Source organism: Balaenoptera ricei, chromosome 8 (genome assembly GCF_028023285.1).
Source record: "Balaenoptera ricei isolate mBalRic1 chromosome 8, mBalRic1.hap2, whole genome shotgun sequence".
Taxonomy (NCBI): domain Eukaryota; kingdom Metazoa; phylum Chordata; class Mammalia; order Artiodactyla; family Balaenopteridae; genus Balaenoptera; species Balaenoptera ricei.
In genome coordinates, this window is record NC_082646.1 from 15,078,273 (window position 1) to 15,100,457 (window position 22,185).

The 22,185-nt window shown below is 40.7% G+C and overlaps 1 protein-coding gene across 2 annotated transcripts in view; it reads right to left on the reverse strand.

Moving 5' to 3' along the window:
* RNF214 (ring finger protein 214) overlaps positions 1-22,031 on the reverse strand; it is a 56,381-nt gene extending 34,350 nt beyond the window's left edge. Inside the window, exons 1-6 of one of the 2 annotated variants that reach the window (XM_059930335.1) lie at positions 21,936-22,031; positions 20,274-20,389; positions 17,729-17,774; positions 16,475-16,534; positions 11,725-11,865; positions 8,914-9,053 (exon numbers count right to left, since the gene is read on the reverse strand). In XM_059930335.1, coding sequence (XP_059786318.1) covers positions 8,914-9,053; positions 11,725-11,865; positions 16,475-16,534; positions 17,729-17,774; positions 20,274-20,386 — 500 coding nt within the window. In that variant the 5' untranslated portion in view covers positions 20,387-20,389; positions 21,936-22,031. Of the gene's footprint in view, positions 1-8,913; positions 9,054-11,724; positions 11,866-16,474; positions 16,535-17,263; positions 17,775-20,273; positions 20,390-21,935 lie in introns of both variants that reach the window. The other variant, XM_059930334.1, reaches the window with a different exon arrangement.
* Between the last annotated feature and the right edge of the window lie 154 nt (positions 22,032-22,185).

Genomic DNA, 22,185 nt, shown 5'->3' on the forward strand with positions numbered 1-22,185 from the left:
AAACGTAGACATAAAAATCCTTCAAAAATATTAGCAAGTCAAATCCAGCAATATATAAACAATAACATATCTTGCCCAAGTTGGGTGTAATCACAAGAATGGAGAATTGGTTTAACATTTGAAAATAAATCAACATAATTCACTATATTAACAGAATAAAGGAGAAAAAGCATTTGATAATTTTAACAGATGCAGAAAAACCATTTGACAAAATTAAGCATCCAATCATATTAAGAACTCTCAGAAAATCTGTTGTTTTTGTAGAAATGATAAGCTGCTTCTTAAATATATATATGTAAGTGCAAACAACCTAGAATATCCAAAGCAATCTTGAACAAAAAGAAGACGACTTTGGGACTTCCCTGGCGGTGCAGTGGTTAAGAATCCGCCAGCCAATGCAGGGGACACGGGTTCAATCCCTGGTCCAGAAAGATCCCACATGCCATGGAGCAACTAAGCCCGTGCACCACAACTACTGAGCCTGCGTGCCACAACTACTGAAGCCCTTGCGCCTAGAGCCCGTGGTCCGCAACAAGAGAAGCCACTGCAATGAGAAGCCCGCGTACCACAAGAAAGAGTGGCCCCCGCTCGCCGCAACCAGAGAAAGCCCGTACACAGCAATGAAGACCCAACGCAGCCAAAAATACATAAATTAATTATTTTTTTAAAAAGTTAAAAAAAAAAAGCAGAAGACTTTGCATAATCTGACTTCATGACTTACTATAAAGCTATAATAATTACAACACTGTGACTTGGCATAAAGATAGGCAAATATATCAATACAATAGATTGGTACCGTACCCAGAATAAACCCACTATTTATACAAATGAGTCATACTGTCATTTGGTTTTTGGCGAAGGTGTCAAGCAACCCAATGGGGAAAGGAAAGTCTTTTCAACAAATGGTGCCAGAACAACTGGATATCCACACGGGAAAAAATTAACTTCAAACCCTACTTCTCACCATACACAAAAATTAATCTGAGATGGATCAGAGACATAAATATTAAAGCTAAAATGATAAAGCTTCCATAAGAAAACAGAGGAGAACATCTTTGCTACTTCAGGGGAGGCAGAGGTTTCTTAGGACAGAGAATGCAATACCTATAAATGGAAACTTGATAAATTAGACATCATTGAAAGTAAATTTTCCGTTCACCAAAAGATGCTATTTTAAAATGAATAGATAAGTCAGAGACTGGAAGAAAATTTTCACGGAACATGTAACTGACAAAAGACTTATATTTGCAATATATAAAGAGCATCTACTATACAATCATAAAAAGCCAAAACCTCAACCCCTGCAAAAAAGGTGTGTGTGGGGGGGAATATTTGACAGGACACTTCACAAAAACAGGTAAATGAATGACCACTAAGCACATGGAAAAAGTGATCAACATAATTAGTCATTAGGGAAATGCAAATTAAAACCACAATGAAATACTACTGCACAACCACTTGAATGGCAAGGATATGAAGCAACCAGAACTCTCAAACACTGTAGGTAGAGTATAAAAAGGTATATCCACTTTGGAAATATGTTTGGCCTTTTCTTATAAAACTAAACATATACCTACCCTACAACCCAGCAATTCTATTCCTAGGAATTTACCCAAGAGAAATAGAAGTATATGATCACACAAAGACTTGTACTTGAATATTCACAGCTTTATTCATAATAGTCAAAAATCTGGAAACTGCTACCTACCATCAACAGGAAGATGGATAAACTGTGGTATATTAACAAGAGGAATACTACTCAAGAATAAAAAAGACAGCATGAAAAAATACCAAAAGCATTATGCTGAATGAAAGAAGTCTTACACAAAAGAGTACATGTTGTATGATTTCATTTATGTGACATTCTAGAACATACAGAATTAGTCTTCGATGAAAAAAGTCAGAACAGTGGTTACCTTTGGGAGTGTAGGGACAGGGAATGACAGGGAAGGTACATGAGGAATTATTTGGTTTAATGATAGTATTCTCTATATCTTGATGGGCTTTGAATTACAAGGGTATATACATTTGTCAAAACTCACTGAATGGTACAACTTAATATTTATATATTTAACTGCATATACAATTCATTACCACAAAAAAGAAAACGCAAATAATATTAAAGTCTAATTAATGATATACATGTTTACAAGTTTATAGGTGAATTTACTGATGACTACATCTTACTGTAATATGCATAAAAAATAAGATGGACTGATGAATAGATAGAGGGAAAGATACTGTTAAAACAAATTTAATAGAACGTTAATTGCTGAATCTAGGTGGTGAGTGTTAGTGTACAATACTTGCAGTTTCTCTCAATGTCTGAAAATTTTCATAATAAAATATTGGGGGAAAAATCAATCCAATAACCTAATTCCCCTACCTAAAAATCCCTATTGGTTACATTCAATAATTACCAATAGCGGGACTTCCCTGATGGTGCAGTGATTAAGAATCCGCCTGCCAATGCAGGGAACACAGGTTCAAGCCCTGGTCCGGGAAGGTCCCACATGCTGCGGAGCAACTAAGCCCGTGCGCCACAACTACTGAGCCCATGTGCCACAACTACTGAAGCCTGCATGCCTACAGTCTGTGCTCCACAACAAGAGCAGCCACCGCAATGAGAAGCCTGCACACCGCAATGAAGAGTAGTCCCCGCTCGCCGCATCTAGAGAAAGCCCACGCGCAGCAACAAAGACCCAGCGCAGCCAAAAAATTAATTAATTAATTAATTAATTAATTAATTTTTAAAAAAATTACCAATAGCCTTTATTCAGACCTGGTTCTCATTTCCTACCCTATAGTTTCTGACGCTGTTAACCACCTTCTCCCTTTGAAACCCTATACTATTTTAAACTGCTTCCTTTTCCTTCTCTGATTATTCTTTTTGCCTTCTCTTCCTCTTTCTACTCCCAAACTGCAGGTGTACCTCAAAGTTCAGAACTGAGCCCTACTCTATACTTTTTCCCACAGAAAATTCACTCCTATCATTTTAACTATCACCTATATGCAACTCCAAATGAAGACATAGCATCTCTTCTGTATTCAAGTCTCCCATTTTTAATTGCCTACTAAGTATTTTAACTTGCATGTCCTGTATCATCAAAAGTATTACTTTATCCTCGAAATTTAGAACTGGTATTCTACTTCCCAATTACTGTCCATGGCGGCACAGAGTTACCCAGGGTCAAAACAATGAAGTTATTTTTGACTTCTCCCTCTGTCCTAATCCTTAAAATAATCCGACACCAATCCCTCCTAAATCCATTTCTCCCTTTTCATTCAACCACCATTAGTCTTATAATAATTCTTATAAACTCACTTTATCCTAAGAGCTTACTGGTTGATGTCCCAGCCTCTGTCTCTCCTCATAATTCATCCTGCATACTTCTAAAACACCTCCAATTATGTTTATATAACTTCTATGATTTCCCTATCTAAAAGAAACTATTACATGCTGAGCAGAAAAGTTAAACAAGATGTGTTACTTGCCGAGGTAGCAAATCTCCAAAAATGGAGTCCTCCCAGTGAACCAGGCCTCCTCCTCGTAGTCCCCTCCCACACTGAATCTGGGCTGGCCCTGTCACTCATGTTAACCAACAGAATGCCACAGTAGTAGCACTGTACTGGTCCCAAGTCTACGCCTTAAGAAAGCCTGGAAACTTCCACTTTTGTACTCTTGGGAGCCCTGAGCCACCAAGTAAGAAATCTGGCTCCTTAGCTGGAAAGACCACCTGGAGAGGAAAAAGTCCTGAGACAGCACAGAGAGATGGAGTGAAAAGGCCTAGACATCCCAGAGCCCCACCGGAACTCAGCTTTCCAGGTGTCCCTGCCAAGGCAGAAATATGAATGAAGCTATCTTGGACATTCCAGCCCCACTTGCCACATAACGGCAGCTACAGGAAGGACTCCAAAGGACACTAGAAGAACCATCCATCTGAGACTCAATCAACCCAAAGAATTGAGAGAAATAATAAAATATTGTTGCTGTTTTAAGACACTAAGTTTTACAGTGTTTTTTTGACAGCAATAGATAATCGAAATACCTGCCCTCAAGAAGCTGACTATATAATGTGGGAAACGTTCCAGTAAACACAAAAGACCATCAGAGGTCAGTGTTATGACAGAAGCATACACACCATGCTAGGTGAATACGGAGGAGGGTCATCTAAATTAAATGGTCAGGGTGTGTGAAGGGGAGGATAAGGGGAGTATCTGGGAAAGCTTTCTAGAGCAGTTGATACAGGCTGAGTTTTAAGTGAGTTCAGGACACAACATGTAGTAGTTAGGTATAAACTAGCATGGTGGTCTGGCGGAGTGGTAAAAGATATAGCTAGGGACATAAACAGGGACTAGATAATTGGGGGCCTCTTATATTAAACTAAAGAGTTTAAACTTTACCCTAGGAACTATGAAGGACTTTAAGCAGGGAAATGACATTATCAGATCCGTATTCTTCGACAGATTTCTTCGACAGATTTGTACTAGACCAATGAAAATGGAGGAGACTGGAGGCAAAAAACGTTTAGTAGCCTGCCTCAGAATCTAGGAGAACTGATAGAAACCTGAACTAAGAGTGGCAGAGTGAATGGAGAGAAAGGGACAATTAATATTAAGAATCTACAGGACTTGGTAAAGCAGAGAGGGCCTAAGAGAGGAATTCAGAATGACTTGGTTATTCGGCTTAGTCACTGGAGGAGAGTGTGGTGTCACTTATGGAGAAGTGGGAAAAGCAAGAGGGAACAGGATTCACACACAGGTAGTTTAGACTCAGATACAAGGACAGGAAGAAAAGATGGATGTATCTGCTGATAGGAAACTGAAGGAAGGTTTACTCGATGGCCCCTATTTTTTCAGTGAAATAAAAGGTAAGATCATATGCTAAGACTAAGGAGAGAAATGGTGGAGACAGAAAGTTTAGAAAGAGAGGTAATAGTTAGGGACAGCCCTCAGAGGAAGAGCGAGCCCTGAGGATCCGGGTGTTTTTGAAAGTCAAATTTATTCTGGCCTCAAGACACACAGCTGTGTGATCTCCTGCAGCTGTGTGATCTCCTTATTAGAAAACCCCATTATTTCCCCAATTTTCCAATCCCTCAGCAGCCCAAGTATAAGAAGAATAGAGATGTCGGGGGGGCTGACTTGGCCCAGGACTGGAGTACTATGGAAAAATGAAAGGAAAGGAACAAGCCTCAGCAGAATTGATGGTAATGGTAAGGGAGAAATTCAAGTAATGGACCACGAGTCTAGTCTGGCTAGGGAAAGAAATGCTTCCAGGGAGCTGGAGGACTGGGAGAAAATGGAATGAAGTCAAAAAACAAGAAAGAGGACTTGATGTCAAAGTGTACATTTAATGGGAATGAGACAGAAAGCTGGAAGGACTGAAGGCTGTGGTCAAAATACAGGATGCTGCAGCAGTCTGGCTCACTGCTTTGCACCTAAGAAATACTCACTAGATTTACTGATTGCCAGACAAGCTATTAGGACTTCAAAGCATGCCAGTTAAATAAACTAGCATTTGGTGAGAAATTTCCAAAAAGAATCCTCTTGCGCCCTGTCAATTTCAATATAGCATAAACTCTTATATTACATCCAAAGTAATTCTTCCAACATTAACTCCCTTGATCTGCTATTTACCTATCACTCTATCATGAGTTCATCAGGCAAGCTCAGAGCATTTTAAAAAAGAAGATCCTTGCTTGATATTGCAATTTTTCTGCTACTGGTCCCAACCTACCTTTGTGAATCAACTGATGATGTCTCTTAAAGCGCAAGCTCACCATCTTTATTCAAGAAGAGTCCTAGGGCTTCCCTGGTGGCGCAGTGGTTGAGAATCTGCCTGCTAATGCAGGGGACACGGGTTCGAGCCCTGGTCTGGGAAGATCCCACATGCCACGGAGCGGCTGGGCCCGTGAGCCACAACTACTGAGCCTGCGCATCTGGAGCCTGTGCCCTGCAACGGGAGGGGCCGCGATAGTGAAAGGCCCGCCCACCGCGATGAAGAGCGGTCCCCGCACCGCGATGAAGAGTGGCCCCCACTTGCCGCAACTAGAGAAAGCCCTCGCACGAACCGAAGACCCAGCACAGCCAAAAATAAATAAATAAATAAAAATAAAAAAGTAGCTATAAAAAAAAAAAAAAAAAAAAGAAGAGCCCTATTTGCTATTATTCTCAATGAGTCACTATTAAAGGCAGGGAGCTTAAAAAGAAGTTCAGCCCTAGAAGAGAACTAGCTTGGAAGCCTCACCTTTCTAATACCAGCAATAATCTTGAAGGATGCAAGCTGGAAACTAGAAAGTGTCCCCACAAAGGCAAGACAATGTCCATTATAAAGCAGCCAGGTGTCAAGGAGAAAAAAATCAAATACGTGACTAAACTGAATACTTGGTCTTTTTTTTTGGTCAGTTCATGGTGTCTTCTTTAAAAATTATAATTACATTAAGAAACACAGTGATTACCTTCAAACAGTACAAAGCACTTAGCAAATTTCTATTACATAAATTCATCTTTATATAATATCAAGATGAAATTCTCTTAATTTCTTATCCAGTAATCCAACAAATACTTGTCCAATAATTATCAGATATATAGCACTGAGCTAAGTGTAAAAGAACACAAAAGAGTAAAAACAAATTTTTAAATACATATGAAGAGGGAGAGTCCAATCTTTATTCTCAAGAGGCTTACAAGATCAATGGCCAGCCAAGACATACACAGGTAGAAAAAAATGTAGAGTACAGTATAATACAAAAATAAGCTAAATCAGCAGACAGCTGTATAGATGTTCTGAGGAAGGAGAGATTAGTTCAGGAAGAACTGGATAAGGAAGATTTTACAAAGGAGGTAGAATTTAACTTGAAACTTGTAAAGTGGGTAACTGAATAAGACATCTTATTAAAAAACCCCATTATTTCCCCAATTTTCCAAGCCAGAAATATGGGCATTTCTATAACTCTTCCCTGTCCACCTATTAGTACTACCCCTAACACCTTACAAATGGATTCACATCTCTCCTCCCCACTGCAGCACTTCAGTTTTGGCCACCATCATTCTAACGCAGGCTCTGAAAGATAAGTCTCCTAACTGGTCCTCTACACTACTCCAATCTATTCTCCAACTGGCATCATCATCTATCTAAACTGCAAATCTCTATTTACAGTTGCCAAGATATGAAAGCAACCTAAGTGTCCAACAACAGATGAACAGATAAAACTGATGTGGTAATACATACACACACACACACACACACACACACACACACACACACTGGAATACTAATCAGCCATAAAAAAGAATGGAATTTTGCCATTTGCAACAACATGGATGGACCTGGAGGGCATTATGCTAAGTGAAATAAATCAGATAGAAAAACACAAATACTGTATGTCATCACTTATTATGTGGAATCTAAAAAGTGAAAAGAATTAATGAATGTAACAAAACAGAAACAGACTCACAGATATGGAGAACAAACAGGTGGCTGCCAGTGGGGAGATGGGGGGAGGGGCAAGATAGGGGTAGGGGACTAAGAAGTACAAACTACTGTGTATAAAATAAATAAGCTGTAAGGATATAGTGTACAGCACAGGGAGTACAGCCAATATTTTATAATAACTTTAAATATAATCCATAAGTGTTTTAAATCACTACGTTGTACATCTGAAACTAATATATTATAAATCAACCATACTTCAATTAAAAATTTTTTAACTGAAAATAAATAAAGTGCAAATCTCATCCTTTGATTCCCCACCCCCTCCTTAAAACTCTCCAGTCTCTCACTATCAGGGAGAATCTCAAACTCCTTACAAGGGATCTGAGCCTTTGTGATCAGGCTTCTGCTTCCTCCACTAGCCTCATTCCTCTCTACCTCAGGTCTCAGTTGCTAATCTCTCTCGTCTGTAGGTCCCCTGCCTGCAATGCCTTTTTCCCTATTCGTTGCCTGGCTAATTTCTCCCTATATTTACCCCAACCCCTGCAACTTTTTCTTTGAAAATTTCAAACCAACAGAAAAGTTAACAGAATAGTCCAGTGAACACATGTCCTTCATCTGGATTCACCAGCTGTTAACGCTTTTTGTCACACTTACCTTACTTCCCACTCTGAACCACCTGAAAGTTATAGACATCATGACACAACCCCTAAAACTTCAGCAAGTATCTATTAAGAATAAGAACCTTCTACATAATCATACGCAAAATATTTACCATTGATACAATAAATTTTCCCAATTATTCCAAAATGTCCTTTCTTATTTATCATCTTTCCTCATTTGCTGAATCATTTTCCAAGTATCCTGCTACTTTTCACTTAGCTCTCTGACACATTAGCAAGCCAAGATTTTCTTGATAAATAAAAATGCATTTTAGTAGAATTTAAATAAAAATCACAATATTCACAACTATTTTGACTTCCAAACAGGTCACATTAAGAAACTTAGAAAATTGAAACTATGACCAAATTCTAGGCCCACCTTAGCCTTGCTGCAGTACCCTGAAAAGGACACAGGTCCATTAAATAGCCTTCCAAACAGCTTGCAATGTTACTGTTTGAAATTTGGTTTTGGTGCTGAATTTAACATAATCAAAGTAGCCTCATAGCCTAAACTGTAAAACATCAGATAAGGCAAGTGAAATAGGTGTTAGATATATATCAAAATCTTGATCATACTTGGGACCAAACAATGAGCTGCTGTTATTTCAATGTATTAATGAATCCCTGAAACACTTTTTATTAAATTTAACATAGGGTGCTAAAAAAGCTAAAATCACTAAAGGATTTTAATTTGTACACTTGTTTTTCAAATAAAAATTAGACTGAAGGAAAAGAAAGTAGAAACACAAACAGAACCGGCCCGTTATGTACAAACACACACATAAACACAGGGTTTTTATTCTTAACAGCATCATTTACCTTCTGCCCTTCTCACAAAGCTTCTCAATTTCAGCTTTCAGATCCTGCTCCTTCTGCAAAAACTCCTTCTTTTCTTTCTCTATCTTCTTCTTTGTTTCTTCTCGCTTTATTGTTACGTCCTGGATAGCCTTTAATATCTCCTAAGTCCCGCACAATTATAGTCGCACACAAATAAAGAAGGAAATGAATTAGTTCTTTTGGTCTGAAGGTTACTTTCAACTATCTCAAATTAACATATTGACTTTAGTGATTTCAAATTGAATTGAAGGAATCTGGTTGATGAGTAGTCCCAAAAGCAGTCAAAAAAGTCCCAAAAGGGAGTAAGTTATAATAAAGCAGATTTCAATTCAACAGGAGAAAAGAATTTCGAACAATCACAACAGTTCAAAAATGGAATTTACTGCCTTGTGAAGCAATAAGCTCTCCATTACTGGTGCTCAAATAAAGGCTGAATGAACACCTGTCAAGACTGCTGAGAAAGGCATTCTTGCACAGGGTGGGAGTTTGCTACTTCCAACAAATATGGTCTTGTTTTGTTTTGTTATGGCTCTACTTTATTATGTGTAGGGGTTATCTTTGTTCTTTTTAAATTATTTAACTATATAAATCTATATTTATAATAGGAAGTCAAACAAAAAGTAAAAGTTAAGTCACCCCTAATTCACACCAATTCTACCCATAAAGTAATCAATGTGTTAAGCGTTTTGTTCTATGCTTTCACATCTTTCTCCATTCTTACACAAATGCATGTGTACTTACGTACGTGTTTGCTTTTTTGTTTTCTTCATAATGAGGTGATTTTATATACACTATTCTGCATCTTGCTTTTGTTCACTTGACATGAGCATACTATCGATAAAACTAAAAAATAGCTGTATAACACGACATGACACGTATATAACGAATTTAGTCAACCTTTCTCTGTTAAGAGTCCATCCTGTTAAGGTTGATTTCAGTTTTCTTGTAACTACAAATAATACTACAATAAACATTCTGTATGCCTATATTTTCATACAAAATCTTTTATTTCTGTAGAATAGACTCCTAACAATGAGACTGCTAAGTCAAGGTATATATACACTTTAAAATTTTAAGTGACAATTCCTAGTATCTTTTTCTTCAGACTTCATTTATATACTTATTTACTTGTTTATTTATTTATTTAACTTTTTGGCACGATGCACGGCATGTGGGATTCTTGGTTCCCCGACCAGGAATTGAACCTGCGCCCCCTGCATTGGAAGCTTGGAGTCTTAACCACTGGACCGCCAGGTAAGTCCCCCTAATATCTTTTCTGAAAAGGTCATAACAATTCACACTCCTACCAATGTCTAAAAAGAGTTCATTTTTCCTTACCTTTGACAACTTATTTCATTTTTCCCAATCTCTTGGGAAAGAGGGAGGAATGGTATCTAGTAATTTTAATGAGCATTTCACTACCTCCTATTCTTTTACTGTTTTTATTGTCTGTCTCCTCCAACTAGAATAAGCATTCAATGAAGGCAGAGACTATGTTTCGTTCACCACTAAATCTTCAGAGCGTACATCAGGAATTCAAAACATATTTGCTATACAAATGGATCGACACTAGTAAGGCTGAATTTATTTTCATACATTTATTACCCATTTGCTTTTCCTCTTCTGTGAATTACTGTTTGTAACTGTTATGGGCAAAATAATAAGCCCTTCCCCACAAAAATGCCCATGTTCTACTCCTTGGAACCTATGTTACCTTCCATAACAAAAGAGATAGGGAGACAATCCTGGATTATCAGGGTGGGCCCAATCTAACCACAAATGGGTCTTTAAAAGCAGAGAAACTTTCCCAGTTGTGATCAGAGGAAGATGTGATTAGGGAAGAACAGTTACAGAAATGCAACGTAGCTGACTTCGAAGATGGAGACAGGGGCCACAGGTTAAGGAATGCAAACAGCCTCTAGAAGCCAGAAATGCAGGGAAATGTATTCTCCCCTAGAGTCCCCAGAAAGGAATGCAGCCCTCCTAATACCTTGATTTTAGCCCAGTGACACCCATGTTGGACTTCTGACCTACAGAACTGTAAGATAATAAATTTGTGTTGTTTTAAGCTCTAAATTCATGACAATTTGTTACAGCAGCAATGGGAAACTATTACAGTAGAAAACTATTACAATAGGAGAGTAATACAGTAACGTTTCCTGGTTTTTCTCTAGATTTTTGGCTTTTACCATGAATTTGTAGGAATCTCAGAATGTCATCTTAAACCCTTCATCAGATGTGCTATAAATATTTACTCTCAGTCTAATATTGATCTTTTGACTGTTTTCTATATCATTTGCCATGCCAAAAATTTAAATTATACATAATTAATTGTTTAAAATCTTCTAGGTTTTCTGCCTGGGTTAAAATGACCTCTTGCAAAAAAAAAAAAAAAAAAAAAAAAAAAATGACCTCTTGCAACTTAAGGTATATAAATATTCTTCTAAATTTTCTTCTGATTTAAAATTTTTTTCCAGTTTTTATATGTATATTTTTAATTTACTTAGAATTGTATTTTTAAATATAGTGTGAGACAGGAGTCTAATCAAATGACTTTCCAGGTAGGCAGTCAAACAAATATATTAAGTAAATAATCCTTTCCTCTCTGAACCAAAATAGGAGTGAGAGTTTGGACAAGATGCCCTCGAAGGTTCTTGTTTATCCTTAAAATTCTATGATAACCATTAAAAAGTTAAATACTGCTTTTTTATTTCTATTAATTTGAAAACAAAATTAAAGTCTGATTAGGGACTATAGCTTTACTTATTGCCAATTTTAATATAAGCAGAATACCTGGTGATTCTTCATTTCTTCTTCTCTCCTTTGCTGAAGTTGCTTTAATTGCACTTGGAGCTGATTCTCCACTTGCCTCTGCTTGTCCAGGACCTCCTGGTAACGCTCCTTCAACAGGGTTCTCTCCGTCATCATTTTATCCTATTGGTAACAACAGATGAGAAGTTTAATTCGCCAATTTCATTGCAAGAAACATTCACCATGTCCCTGTTCAAAGCACCATGCAGGGCGCTATGGCTGCAGTGTCCAATGCTGTAGCTAAATTAATTAGAATAAAAAATGTAAACATCCAGCTCCTCAGTCACCTTACCACATTCCAAGTGCTCAGTAGCTACATGTGAGTAGTGGCTACTATACTGGACAGCACAGATACAGAACACTTCCATCGTTAAAGGAAATTCTATTGTACAACACTGCGCTAAGATAGAGGATGGCAACCTATGGCCTGTGGGCCAAATCCAGCCATCACCTGTTTTTGTTTTTTAATTTTATTTATTTATTTTATTTTTGGCTGCATTGGGTCTTCATTGCTGTGCACGGGCTTTCTCTAAGTTGTGGCGAGCGGGGGCTACTCTTCATTGCAGCACGGGGGCTTCTCATTGCGGTGTCTTCTCTTGTCGCGGAGCACAGGTTCTAGGCGCATGGGCTTCAGTAGCTGTGGCACGCAGGCTCAGTAGTTGTGGTGCAAGGGCTGAGCTGCTCCGCGGCATGTGGGAGCTTCCCGGACCAGGGCTTGATCCCGTGTCCCCTGCATTGGCAGGCAGATTCTTAACCACTGCGCCACCAGGGAAGCCCCATCGTCTATTTTTATAAGTAAATGTTTTATAGGAACACAGCCATACCCGACAGCTGGCTGGCTGCTTTCACACTACACCAGCAGAGTGGAGTGGTTTGAAAAGAGCACATATAGCCCACAAAGCCTAAGATATCTACTAACTGACCCTTTATAGGCTAATTTCCCTGCAGCAGGGAATAAGAGAAATAAGGTACTTTATCTATTAAGAGGAAGAAGAACGAGCAAAAACAAAGAACAGATCAACTACTCAAAATGAATCCAGAAACTGGACTCCTTACTGGTCATTACCACTACAAATTGGCAGATCCACCAAAGAGTTCTGGGGCACTTGGTATTCAGATTGGTCAAATCGGCAAGCTCTCATATAAACAGGGAGCAGAAGTAAAGCTTCTGGGACTTCCCTGGTGGTCCAGTGGGTAAGACTCCACACTCCCAATGCAGGGGGCCTGGGTTCGATCCCTGGTTGGGGAACTAGATCCCGCATGCATGCTGCAACTAAAGCTCTCGCGTGCCGCAACGAAGACCCAGCGCAGCCAATAAATAAATAAATCAATAAAAGAGGTGAAGCTTCTAAGGGTCACAGTTCAGCTCTGCCTCCCCCACATTAATAAATCAAGAAAAGTAATGATTACTTTTCAAAGGAACACTAAAACTTAGAGGGTCAATTTAAAACACATTTGGTATAAGGTAACCGGTGTAAAATTTAAACAGAGCATTAAACTGAATTTATTCATTAGACGATAACTACTTTGAAAGAAAAGAAAGGTTTTAGAAGTGAATGGGGGAAAACTTATCACACTATGATAATAAAAAAATAAGCTCTCAAGATGGGACTTTAGCTTTGGGAGAAGCTAGTCCTTAGTCCATGTACTGAAATGTGACTAACGCTCACTAAACAGATGACACCTTAGCATCATAACTTTAAAGGGATTCTGAACCTGAGGTCTATGGACAGGTGTGTATAAAATTTTTTGAGATGAGAATTCAAAGTTTTCAAAAGATTCTGAAAGAGGACCTTAACCCAAGAAAAGTTAAAGGTTAAGAACCAACTGATGAAAACTAGTAGATTAGAGGATTCTTTTCTTCTCTCTCTACTTCCTTATGGTACCTCTCTGTCCATAATGCATCTTTGTAACAACACAGGATGGGGAAAAAACTCTAGTCTTCAGGGAAAGAAGTCTCAAGGTACATACTATTAGTACATACAAATGGATGGCTTAAAGGCATACAGTAAATTACTTGACACAATTCTCATCTTAATAAGCCAAAGGGTTACACATTGTTACTTTGTTTCATTGATGGCGAATTGGTCCTGAGAGCCAGGTGTCACAATTTCAAATGTAGGCAGTGGGCAATTACTGTAACTGCATGAAAAGGGTAGCAAATAAAACAGGAGCAAAGTTCCCTGTATTGCCACTAAGCTTAATACCTGCCTAGTCCCAATGCCTTTTTAAAAGCATGTGGAGAGCTCATTTACAACTAAGAATGTTAACCATCTGTCATGCAATGCAAATGAAATACCATGTTCTACTGTTGTCAACTTACTATGGTGTTTTGCATTTTGGTTGTATATTAAAATATAATCATATTGTGTTTTAAAAATAATAATAATAGGGACTTCCCTGGTGGCACAGTGGTTAAGACTCCGCGCTCCCAATGCAGGGGGCCCGGTTCGATCCCTGGTCGGGGAACTAGATCCCACATGCATGCTGCAACTGAGAGTTCGCATGCCACAACTAAGGAGCCCTGGAGCCGCAACGAAGGAGCCCACCTGCCACAACTAAGACCTGGCGCAACCAAATTAAATAAATAAATAAATAATTTAAAAGTAATAATAATAAAAGAAATTACAGCATGTGGCCACACCACCACCCGAAAGAATACTGCCAAACAAAACACAACCCTGGGCCTCTTTTGGCCTAATGGCTTGCCAGTTTCCACCCCTGTTTCAGACTGATGCTAAAGCTTATCTATAACCTCTTAGTTGGCCCATTCAATTGCTATATGGTCAACGAAACCCCACCTTACAACTGTGGGGACCAAATAAACACTCCATGTAAAGTGCTTAGAATAAGTGCTTAAGAAAAGGCAACTTCTCCTCCTTCCCCTGGAGGTTCTCTCCTAGCCTCGTTCTCACCCAGCACATCGCCATCAGGTCTCTCATCTCTAGGATCTTTTTACTTGCCTGTTATAAATAACTCCTGAGTTGCTACTCTCTATTTAAAAGTTTTCATGTGGTTAATGTACTCCAATAACTTACTTCTTTCCATCTGCCCCTCAATTTCTTCAACTTGCACCAAATACCCACTTTCTTACCTGGCTTTCCTCTTTATTTCCACTCAATTAACATATCTTACCCTAAAGACCTCTTCTTGAACTTAGGGTGCCTTTTCTAGCGTTATCCTTCCTCTTGAAAAATTGACATTCAGATATCCACACACTTACAGGGTGGAAGTTTTGCCACAAAATGCCAGGGAAAGATCAAGGGGACCACTTTAACAAATATAAATGTGAAGTTCTCTAAGTTTTAAAAACCAATTACCTGGGCTTCCCTGGTGGCGCAGTGGTTGAGAATCTGCCTGCCAATGCGGGGGACACGGGTTAGAGCCCTGGTCTGGGAAGATCCCACATGCCGCAGAGAAACTAGGCCCGTGAGCCACAGCTACTGAGCCTGTGCGTCTGGAGCTTGTGCTCCGCAACAAGAGAGGCCGCGACAGTGAGAGGCCCGCGCACCATAATGAAGAGTGGCCCCCACTCGCTGCAACTAGAGAAAGCCCTCGCACAGAAACCCAACTCGCACAGAAGACCCAACACAGCCAAAAATAAAATAAATAAATAAATATTAAAAAAAAAAACAATTACCTATTTTTAAAAAAAAAATAGATTTAAAAAGTGATGCTCAAAAAAAAAAAACAAACCCAATTACCTAGGCATAAAATAGGAAGATACAACTAAACAATACATGAGAAAAAGACCTGATGGAGTATAAGTGAAAACTCAACAGTGTGACGAGATGGCCAAAATAAGCTGATGTCAGCTTAGGAAATGGTGTCTAGAATGAGAGAGAGCACAAGAGTTCCACTGTATTGTGAAGTAATTATACTGTATGTGCATTACTACATTTAACTCTCAGGATCACATTTTAAAAGAAACATTGAGAAGATGTAACATGTCTAGGTGAAAAAGTAACCAGGCTGAAGAAAAGACTGAAAAATAGGGGCTTCCCTGGTGGCGCAGTGGTTGAGAATCTGCCTGCCAACGCAGGGGACACGGGTTCGAGCCCTAGTTTGGGAAGATCCCACATGCCGCAGAGCAACTAGGCCCGTGAGCCACAGCTACTGAGCCTCTGCGTCTGGAGCTTGTGCTCCGCAACAAGAGAGGCCGCGACAGTGAGAGGCCCGCGCACCGCGATGAAGAGTGGCCCCCGCTTGCCACAACTAGAGAAAGCCCTCGCACAGAAACGAAGACCCAACACAGCCAAAAATAAATAAATAAATAAAATTAAAAAAAAAAAAAAGACTGAAAAATATATCATATGAAGTAAAGAAGAATGTTAAAAAAACATCTGGGGATGTTTCACCTGGAAAGGTTCAGACTTGAAGGATAAGAGGAAAAAGCATTTAAAAAGGCATTTTGAATATATTTTGGGCTAACAAGTAAAGGGATTTAGATTTACTCTACATAGCTCAAGAGAGAACTATAACAAGAAGTTTTAGTGGTTCTGTTCTCACCTCATAATAAGATCTAACAATAAGAGCTATTTTCAAAATGCAATATGCTGCTTCATGAGTGGTAAGCTTCCCACCTCTGGAGGTGATCAAGTAGAAGTTGGCTGACCATCTGTCAGAGATTTTATAAAGGAGATTCCTGCACCTTTTCCAACTGAGATGATGTGACTCTAGATCTTCTGCATTAATGGTTTCATACATGAACAATTGCAGTTTAACTACTTACCAGATTCTTTTCAATATCTTGATCTGTGTTTACCTCTGAATCAGCCGTCTTAAAGTCAGTCTATAAAGAAAGAAACAATTATATTCAGAACTGTTCAGAGACATTCTAAAAGGCAGAATTGCTCTCGTCCTTTCACCGAGAAATCTGCCACAAGGAACTGAGAAGTTAACTTTTTGCTCCTTCCCCTTATCAGCTTCATAGCAAGAGAACTGTAGTTCTGGCAAATGTCCACTGACATCCATGTTAGCATGAAGCATTTACCCCACAAAATAAGCTGAACAAGACCCAACAACTGATGGAGAGACAAGCTCAAGACTCAGATAAGAATTTTGGCCCCTACAATTTACTGTGCTCATCCTTCCTGCTACAAAAAAGCACACCAGTCACTAGAAGGCAGGATACACCATACTTCTTAAGATGTAGCTGTACAACTTAACACCGTACAACTTAAGATGTAGGTGAGAGAATTAACAAGGATTCCTCCTGCAAGGTCGAAGATAGGAAATATGAATGCTAATGACCTACACTCATCAATTACTCAGTGAAAGTGATTGTATGTAGGTCATGAAGTTCCTGGTCGTCACGATTAGACACGGGCTATTACTTATTGAACACCAGAATGAAGTCATCAAAGAGCACCGTATGAAAATAGTATAGGAGTTGCCAGTAAAAAAACGAGACAGAGTAGTTCTCCACCAACTATGAAGAAATATCTCCTGCCCTCAAAAAAAAAAAAAAAAAAATTAAAAGCCCGAATTCCGTTTTAGTAGTAGAAACTTGATACTTGACCTGGACGGCAATGTTCTGAGAAAGCTTCAGGGAAGAGCTATCCTGATCATCATCCTGATCCACTCTGACTCCTTCAACCCCATTTGCTGGAGGCACCACAGGTGGGAAATCCAAGCCTGTGTCCCTGCTCCCTTCCTTTAGGATGGAGGCTTGTGGGGCCTTCTCTTCAGGACAATTCCCGGAGGCAAGCTGCTTTGTATCGCACCCTGCCTTAAGAGACCGAGTGGCGGGGTGGAGGCTCTCCCGAAGGCGTGTGTCCCCCTCCTCTCCCGCTGTGTTGGCCACGTCCTTCAAATCAGACTGAGACCCACCGCCAGAGAGACAAAGGGCCGTGGCTATCAAGTTTTCTCCTAAAACCGCCCGTTGCGCTGCTGAAGTGTCACCTGCTGATGAACCAGGATTCTGCTCTGGGTGTTCCAAATGGGCATTTCTGTTATTCTCCTTGGTTATCGTTTGGTTACTTACACTCGACAGAGGCGAGTTCTTGTGCTTCTGTGCAGGGTCTTTGGGGCTATCAAAAACATAAGATAAAAAGTTTCTCTCTTCACCCAATCTTAAAGAGGCTTAAATATATAATACTTTCAACATAACCACTAGAAGAACAAAACTAGACTATATAAACCCCTCTAAATTACCCGAATGAAAAGGAACTTAGTTTCCACCCAGTGATTTCTATCCCACATGCAGGGAGTATGGTGTGGTGGTGAAGAACTTGGGTTCTGCAGACAGTCAGCAGTAAACGATCACACATAAATGACTCTGAGGAGCCAAAACTTTGGTGGGAGTCAATTTTAATAACTTGGGGGGATGTAGGTGAAATAGCCTACTGTTAGTTAGAATAGTTCATTTAGGTACATGTACTAATTTTGTTACACATATTTTAATAAATAAAATATTAATTTAGAAATATTGTTTTAAATTCCACTCTCGTTTCACAAAAATAATTTTCATTCAAATTCATCTTACAGATCTTTGACCAGAACCACCACCAGCCTTCCAGAGCATAGCATCTTCACTTCAAGTTGCCTGAAGTACAGACAATTTTGACTCCAAAACTGAAGCTGCCAGCAGAACTTTTACCCCAGATAACAAATATACACACATGTATACACTGAAATCGTTGTTTTATTGTTTGCTACAACCATTTACCATACTGCTTTTAAGAGATCTTCAAAACCTATTTACAATGACATCCAACATTCACGACTGTAAGTCTTTTACCAGGAATAATGTGTGTTAAATCCCTTTGCTATTAAAAAAAACAACAACAACTGCTTCTGTCAACTACGCCCTTAAGGACTCCAAACTAGTACTGACTGAGGCTTCAGGTCATTGTGCCTTCCTTTCCTCAATAGTACCTACTGTTCAAAATAAAACAACAGAGAGAGCACCTTGTGACATGAAAATCTTTATAAATACTCTAAGCTGATTCCTTGCTGGGGGTTAAGTGGGGGGCGGGGGGGGGGGACACTTAATTATAAATATGGGCAGATACAGTACCTGGGTGTGAATCCTGACTCTGCTATTTACTAGCTGTTTAACTCTGGGAAAGTTACTTAACTCCATTTGTAAAACAGAAATAGTATTACCTACCTAATAAGATTATTGTGAGGATTACATGAGATAAAGCATCTGGTGTATTTAGTTCTGGCACACAGTAAACACTCAATTAACCTTAGCTGTTATTATTATTACTAGTAGTATGTGTCTGATTTTATTTATAAAATGAAGATCCAAGTTTATGGTTAGGTTTACTTAACATTTTTTCCCATTACTCACTTAATAACAAATAACAAATAATAAATACAAATGTAACAGATTTGTTACATTTATTAAGTACGCTGGAGTCAGACGAGCCTGGGTTCAAACCCTGACTCCAACATAGCTTGGTAACCTTAGGCAAGTTACTAACCTCTCTGTGTCTCAAGTTCTCTCACCTATAAATGGGAATAATAGCATCAGCACCTACCTGCTGAGATTGTTGAGAGAATTAAATGTGTTAACACATGTAAAGCTGCTAGCACAGTGTTATCTGTTGTATTAGGTCCTAGGTACTCTACAAAAGAGTGAGGTAGGGGACTTCCCTGGCGGCACAGTGGTTAAGAATCCACCTGCCAGTGCAGGGGACACAGGTTCAAGCCTTGGTCCAGGAAGATCCCACATGCCACGGAGCAACTAAGCCCGTGCACCACAACTACAGAGCCTGCACTCTAGAGCCAGCGAGCCACAACTACTGAGCCCGCATGCCACAACTACTGAAGCCTGCATGCCTAGAGCCCATGCTCCGCAACAAGAGAAGCCACCGCAATGAGAAGCCCGCGCACTGCAACGAAGAGTGGCCCCCGCTTGCCGCAACTAGAGAAAGCCCGCATGCAAAAACAAAACCCAACACAGCCATGAATAAATAAATAAATAAATATTTTTAAAAAAAGAGTTGAGGTAGGATACATAGTCAACCTAGTACAACATTATACATAACAATGTTTTAAGCACTGTAAAACACGAGGTTGGGTATTCATAATTCCTGTCCTCAAGAGTTTAGCTGGAAGGCAAAATACATACATGAAGCAGTAAGCCATATTAACAAAGCTATCTATTTACCTATAGACAGACATAGATACATATACACATGTGTCTATGTACATGTATATATGTATGTGTGTATATATATATACACACACACAGATGTAACATATAAACATATAGTTAAATAAACAGATAGTCCATGTAGGAGAAGGTGGGAAATATTTGCATTTTCAAATGAGTTTGACCCCCTGTATTTTAATCTGTTTATTCAACAAATAATTAGCATGCCTGCTGAGTGTCAGATACTGTGTTGGGTACCAGATATACAAATATAGATCAGATAGTCCCTACCTTTAAAAAGCTTCATCTAATGCAATGTCACTAGAGCCAAAAAGGGGAAAGACGAACTACACTTCTGTAAGAAGCCCATCTCCAAAGCCCTTTACCCAAATGAAATCTTCCCAGTTGAGAGTCCACACGTTACCTTAGACCGTCTGGGAGAACTTCGTCTGGTTTGGAAGCACATACACTAGACGAGGATTCCGGAGGATTGGGAGCAGTGGCCACCACGCCAGCTACCTCAGATGCCGCCATCATGCTCTGCACATTCAGAAACAAAGTACAGGCTACAAGTTCCAAAATTTCAAAACAAATGTATCTCACCCTCTCAGAATGTCCATACAACAGAGTCATATCAGGAAAGAAACACAAAGAAAAAGTTGGGCTCCAGGAGAAAACACTTAAGGGTATTCTCTAGTAGGATATTAAAAGAGCCATTACATGCAATAGGTCCCAAGGGATATCAATCCTCAAACGTCACTATATATATTTATGTGTGTGTGTATATATATATATATACACACACATATATATATAAATATATATGTGCACAAAGCTTTTCCACTTTAGGAGAAACGCAGTCTCACAGACCATGAGAATCTTCCAAATGATCCACATGCCTACCTACCTTGCCTAGTATCATTTACAAAGGATGTGATTTTGGGCCTAATATCAATAATAGCTTATGTTTTAAGATCATTTTATGGCTGTTACATTAAAAGCATTCTCCATTAATTTGGAGATGTTCGTGTGAGAGAGAAAAAGCAATATTTTATTGGGCAATCCAAGTATCTTTCCCTTTTACTCTGGGCTCCCCACAGATGGGAAAGGTCTGACAACCACTGACTGAGGAAAGTACAGACTCTTTAGAGTTACTAGAGGTGCCAGAGTATGAGAATCTTGGTTACTCCAGCATGAAAATGAGAAGCTGAAAAACACGGTAATCCAAGTAAGAGATGTTGCAGGATAAACTCACGCCTTCTATGGTGAAGAGGAAGAATAAAAATGAATATTGGGGGGGGGGGCGGGTGGTTGGTGGTGTAAGACAGGGTTAGTTTAAATTCTTTTTATTTTAATAGCATCCCAGGTACATCCCTGACCCTCCAAGAGCGCATAGGGTAGGCATGGAGGCTGGGCTGTATCCACACTTCAGTCCCAGGCCGGAGACCCCCTGTGCCTCAATTTCCCTCATCAAATTATACGAGGCTCCCGGGAGAAAATGGGCCCCAGATCGCCATTACTGCTCGCACAGGTGCAAACGTCCTGCCCCATCAGAGCCCGGGCCGGGGGTCCTTGGCGCCCGGAAAACGAAACCACAGGGCACGGGTCCTACGTGCGACTCCGTGGCTGAGAGCCCAAAGGGGAGAGGGGCAGGGACATCTGGCAGAAGGCTGCGGCAGGGGGCTTTAAGTCGAAGGAGCCAAAGGAAGCCCCGCACCGCAACCCGGCGGCGACCAGACGGCGACGCTGGGAGCGACGGGTCCTCGGGGGGAGATCGGGGGACGGTCGCGAAGGGGACAATGGGGGGAAGCGACGCCGGTGGTCCCGGCCGCCCACCACAGGGGGCTGGCCCAGCCTGCCGCTTCCTCCGGCCAGAGCCCCTCCGCACCTTGCCCTCGCCCCCCGCCAGGCTGCCACCCCCGTCCCACTTCTAGGCCGGGACCCCCGCCCCCCATTCCCGCAGCTCCCTCCACGCCCCCCGCCCCGACCCCAGCCCCTCGCGCCGCAGCCCCCGCCCGCGCGCCCGCCCCGCACACACCTCCCGCGCCGCGCCCCCGGGAGGGAAGGGGGGAGGGACGGGACTCACCTGAGCGGGCGGAGCGGGGGGAGGGGGCGGCAGAGCCTGGGGGGAGGGGTCGAGCGCCGGCCCGCGCGCGACACCTCCCACTTCCGGCGGCACGAGCGGCGGGGGCGAGGCTCGGCCGGCAGAGGAGAGGCCGCGGCGGCACTGCGCCTCCCCCGACGGCGCCCTCTGGCGGCCGGAGCTGGCACCGTCAAGGGGTCGCGGACGCCGCGGAAGCCGCTAAGATACTAGTGGACTCTCCCGGGGCGCAGGG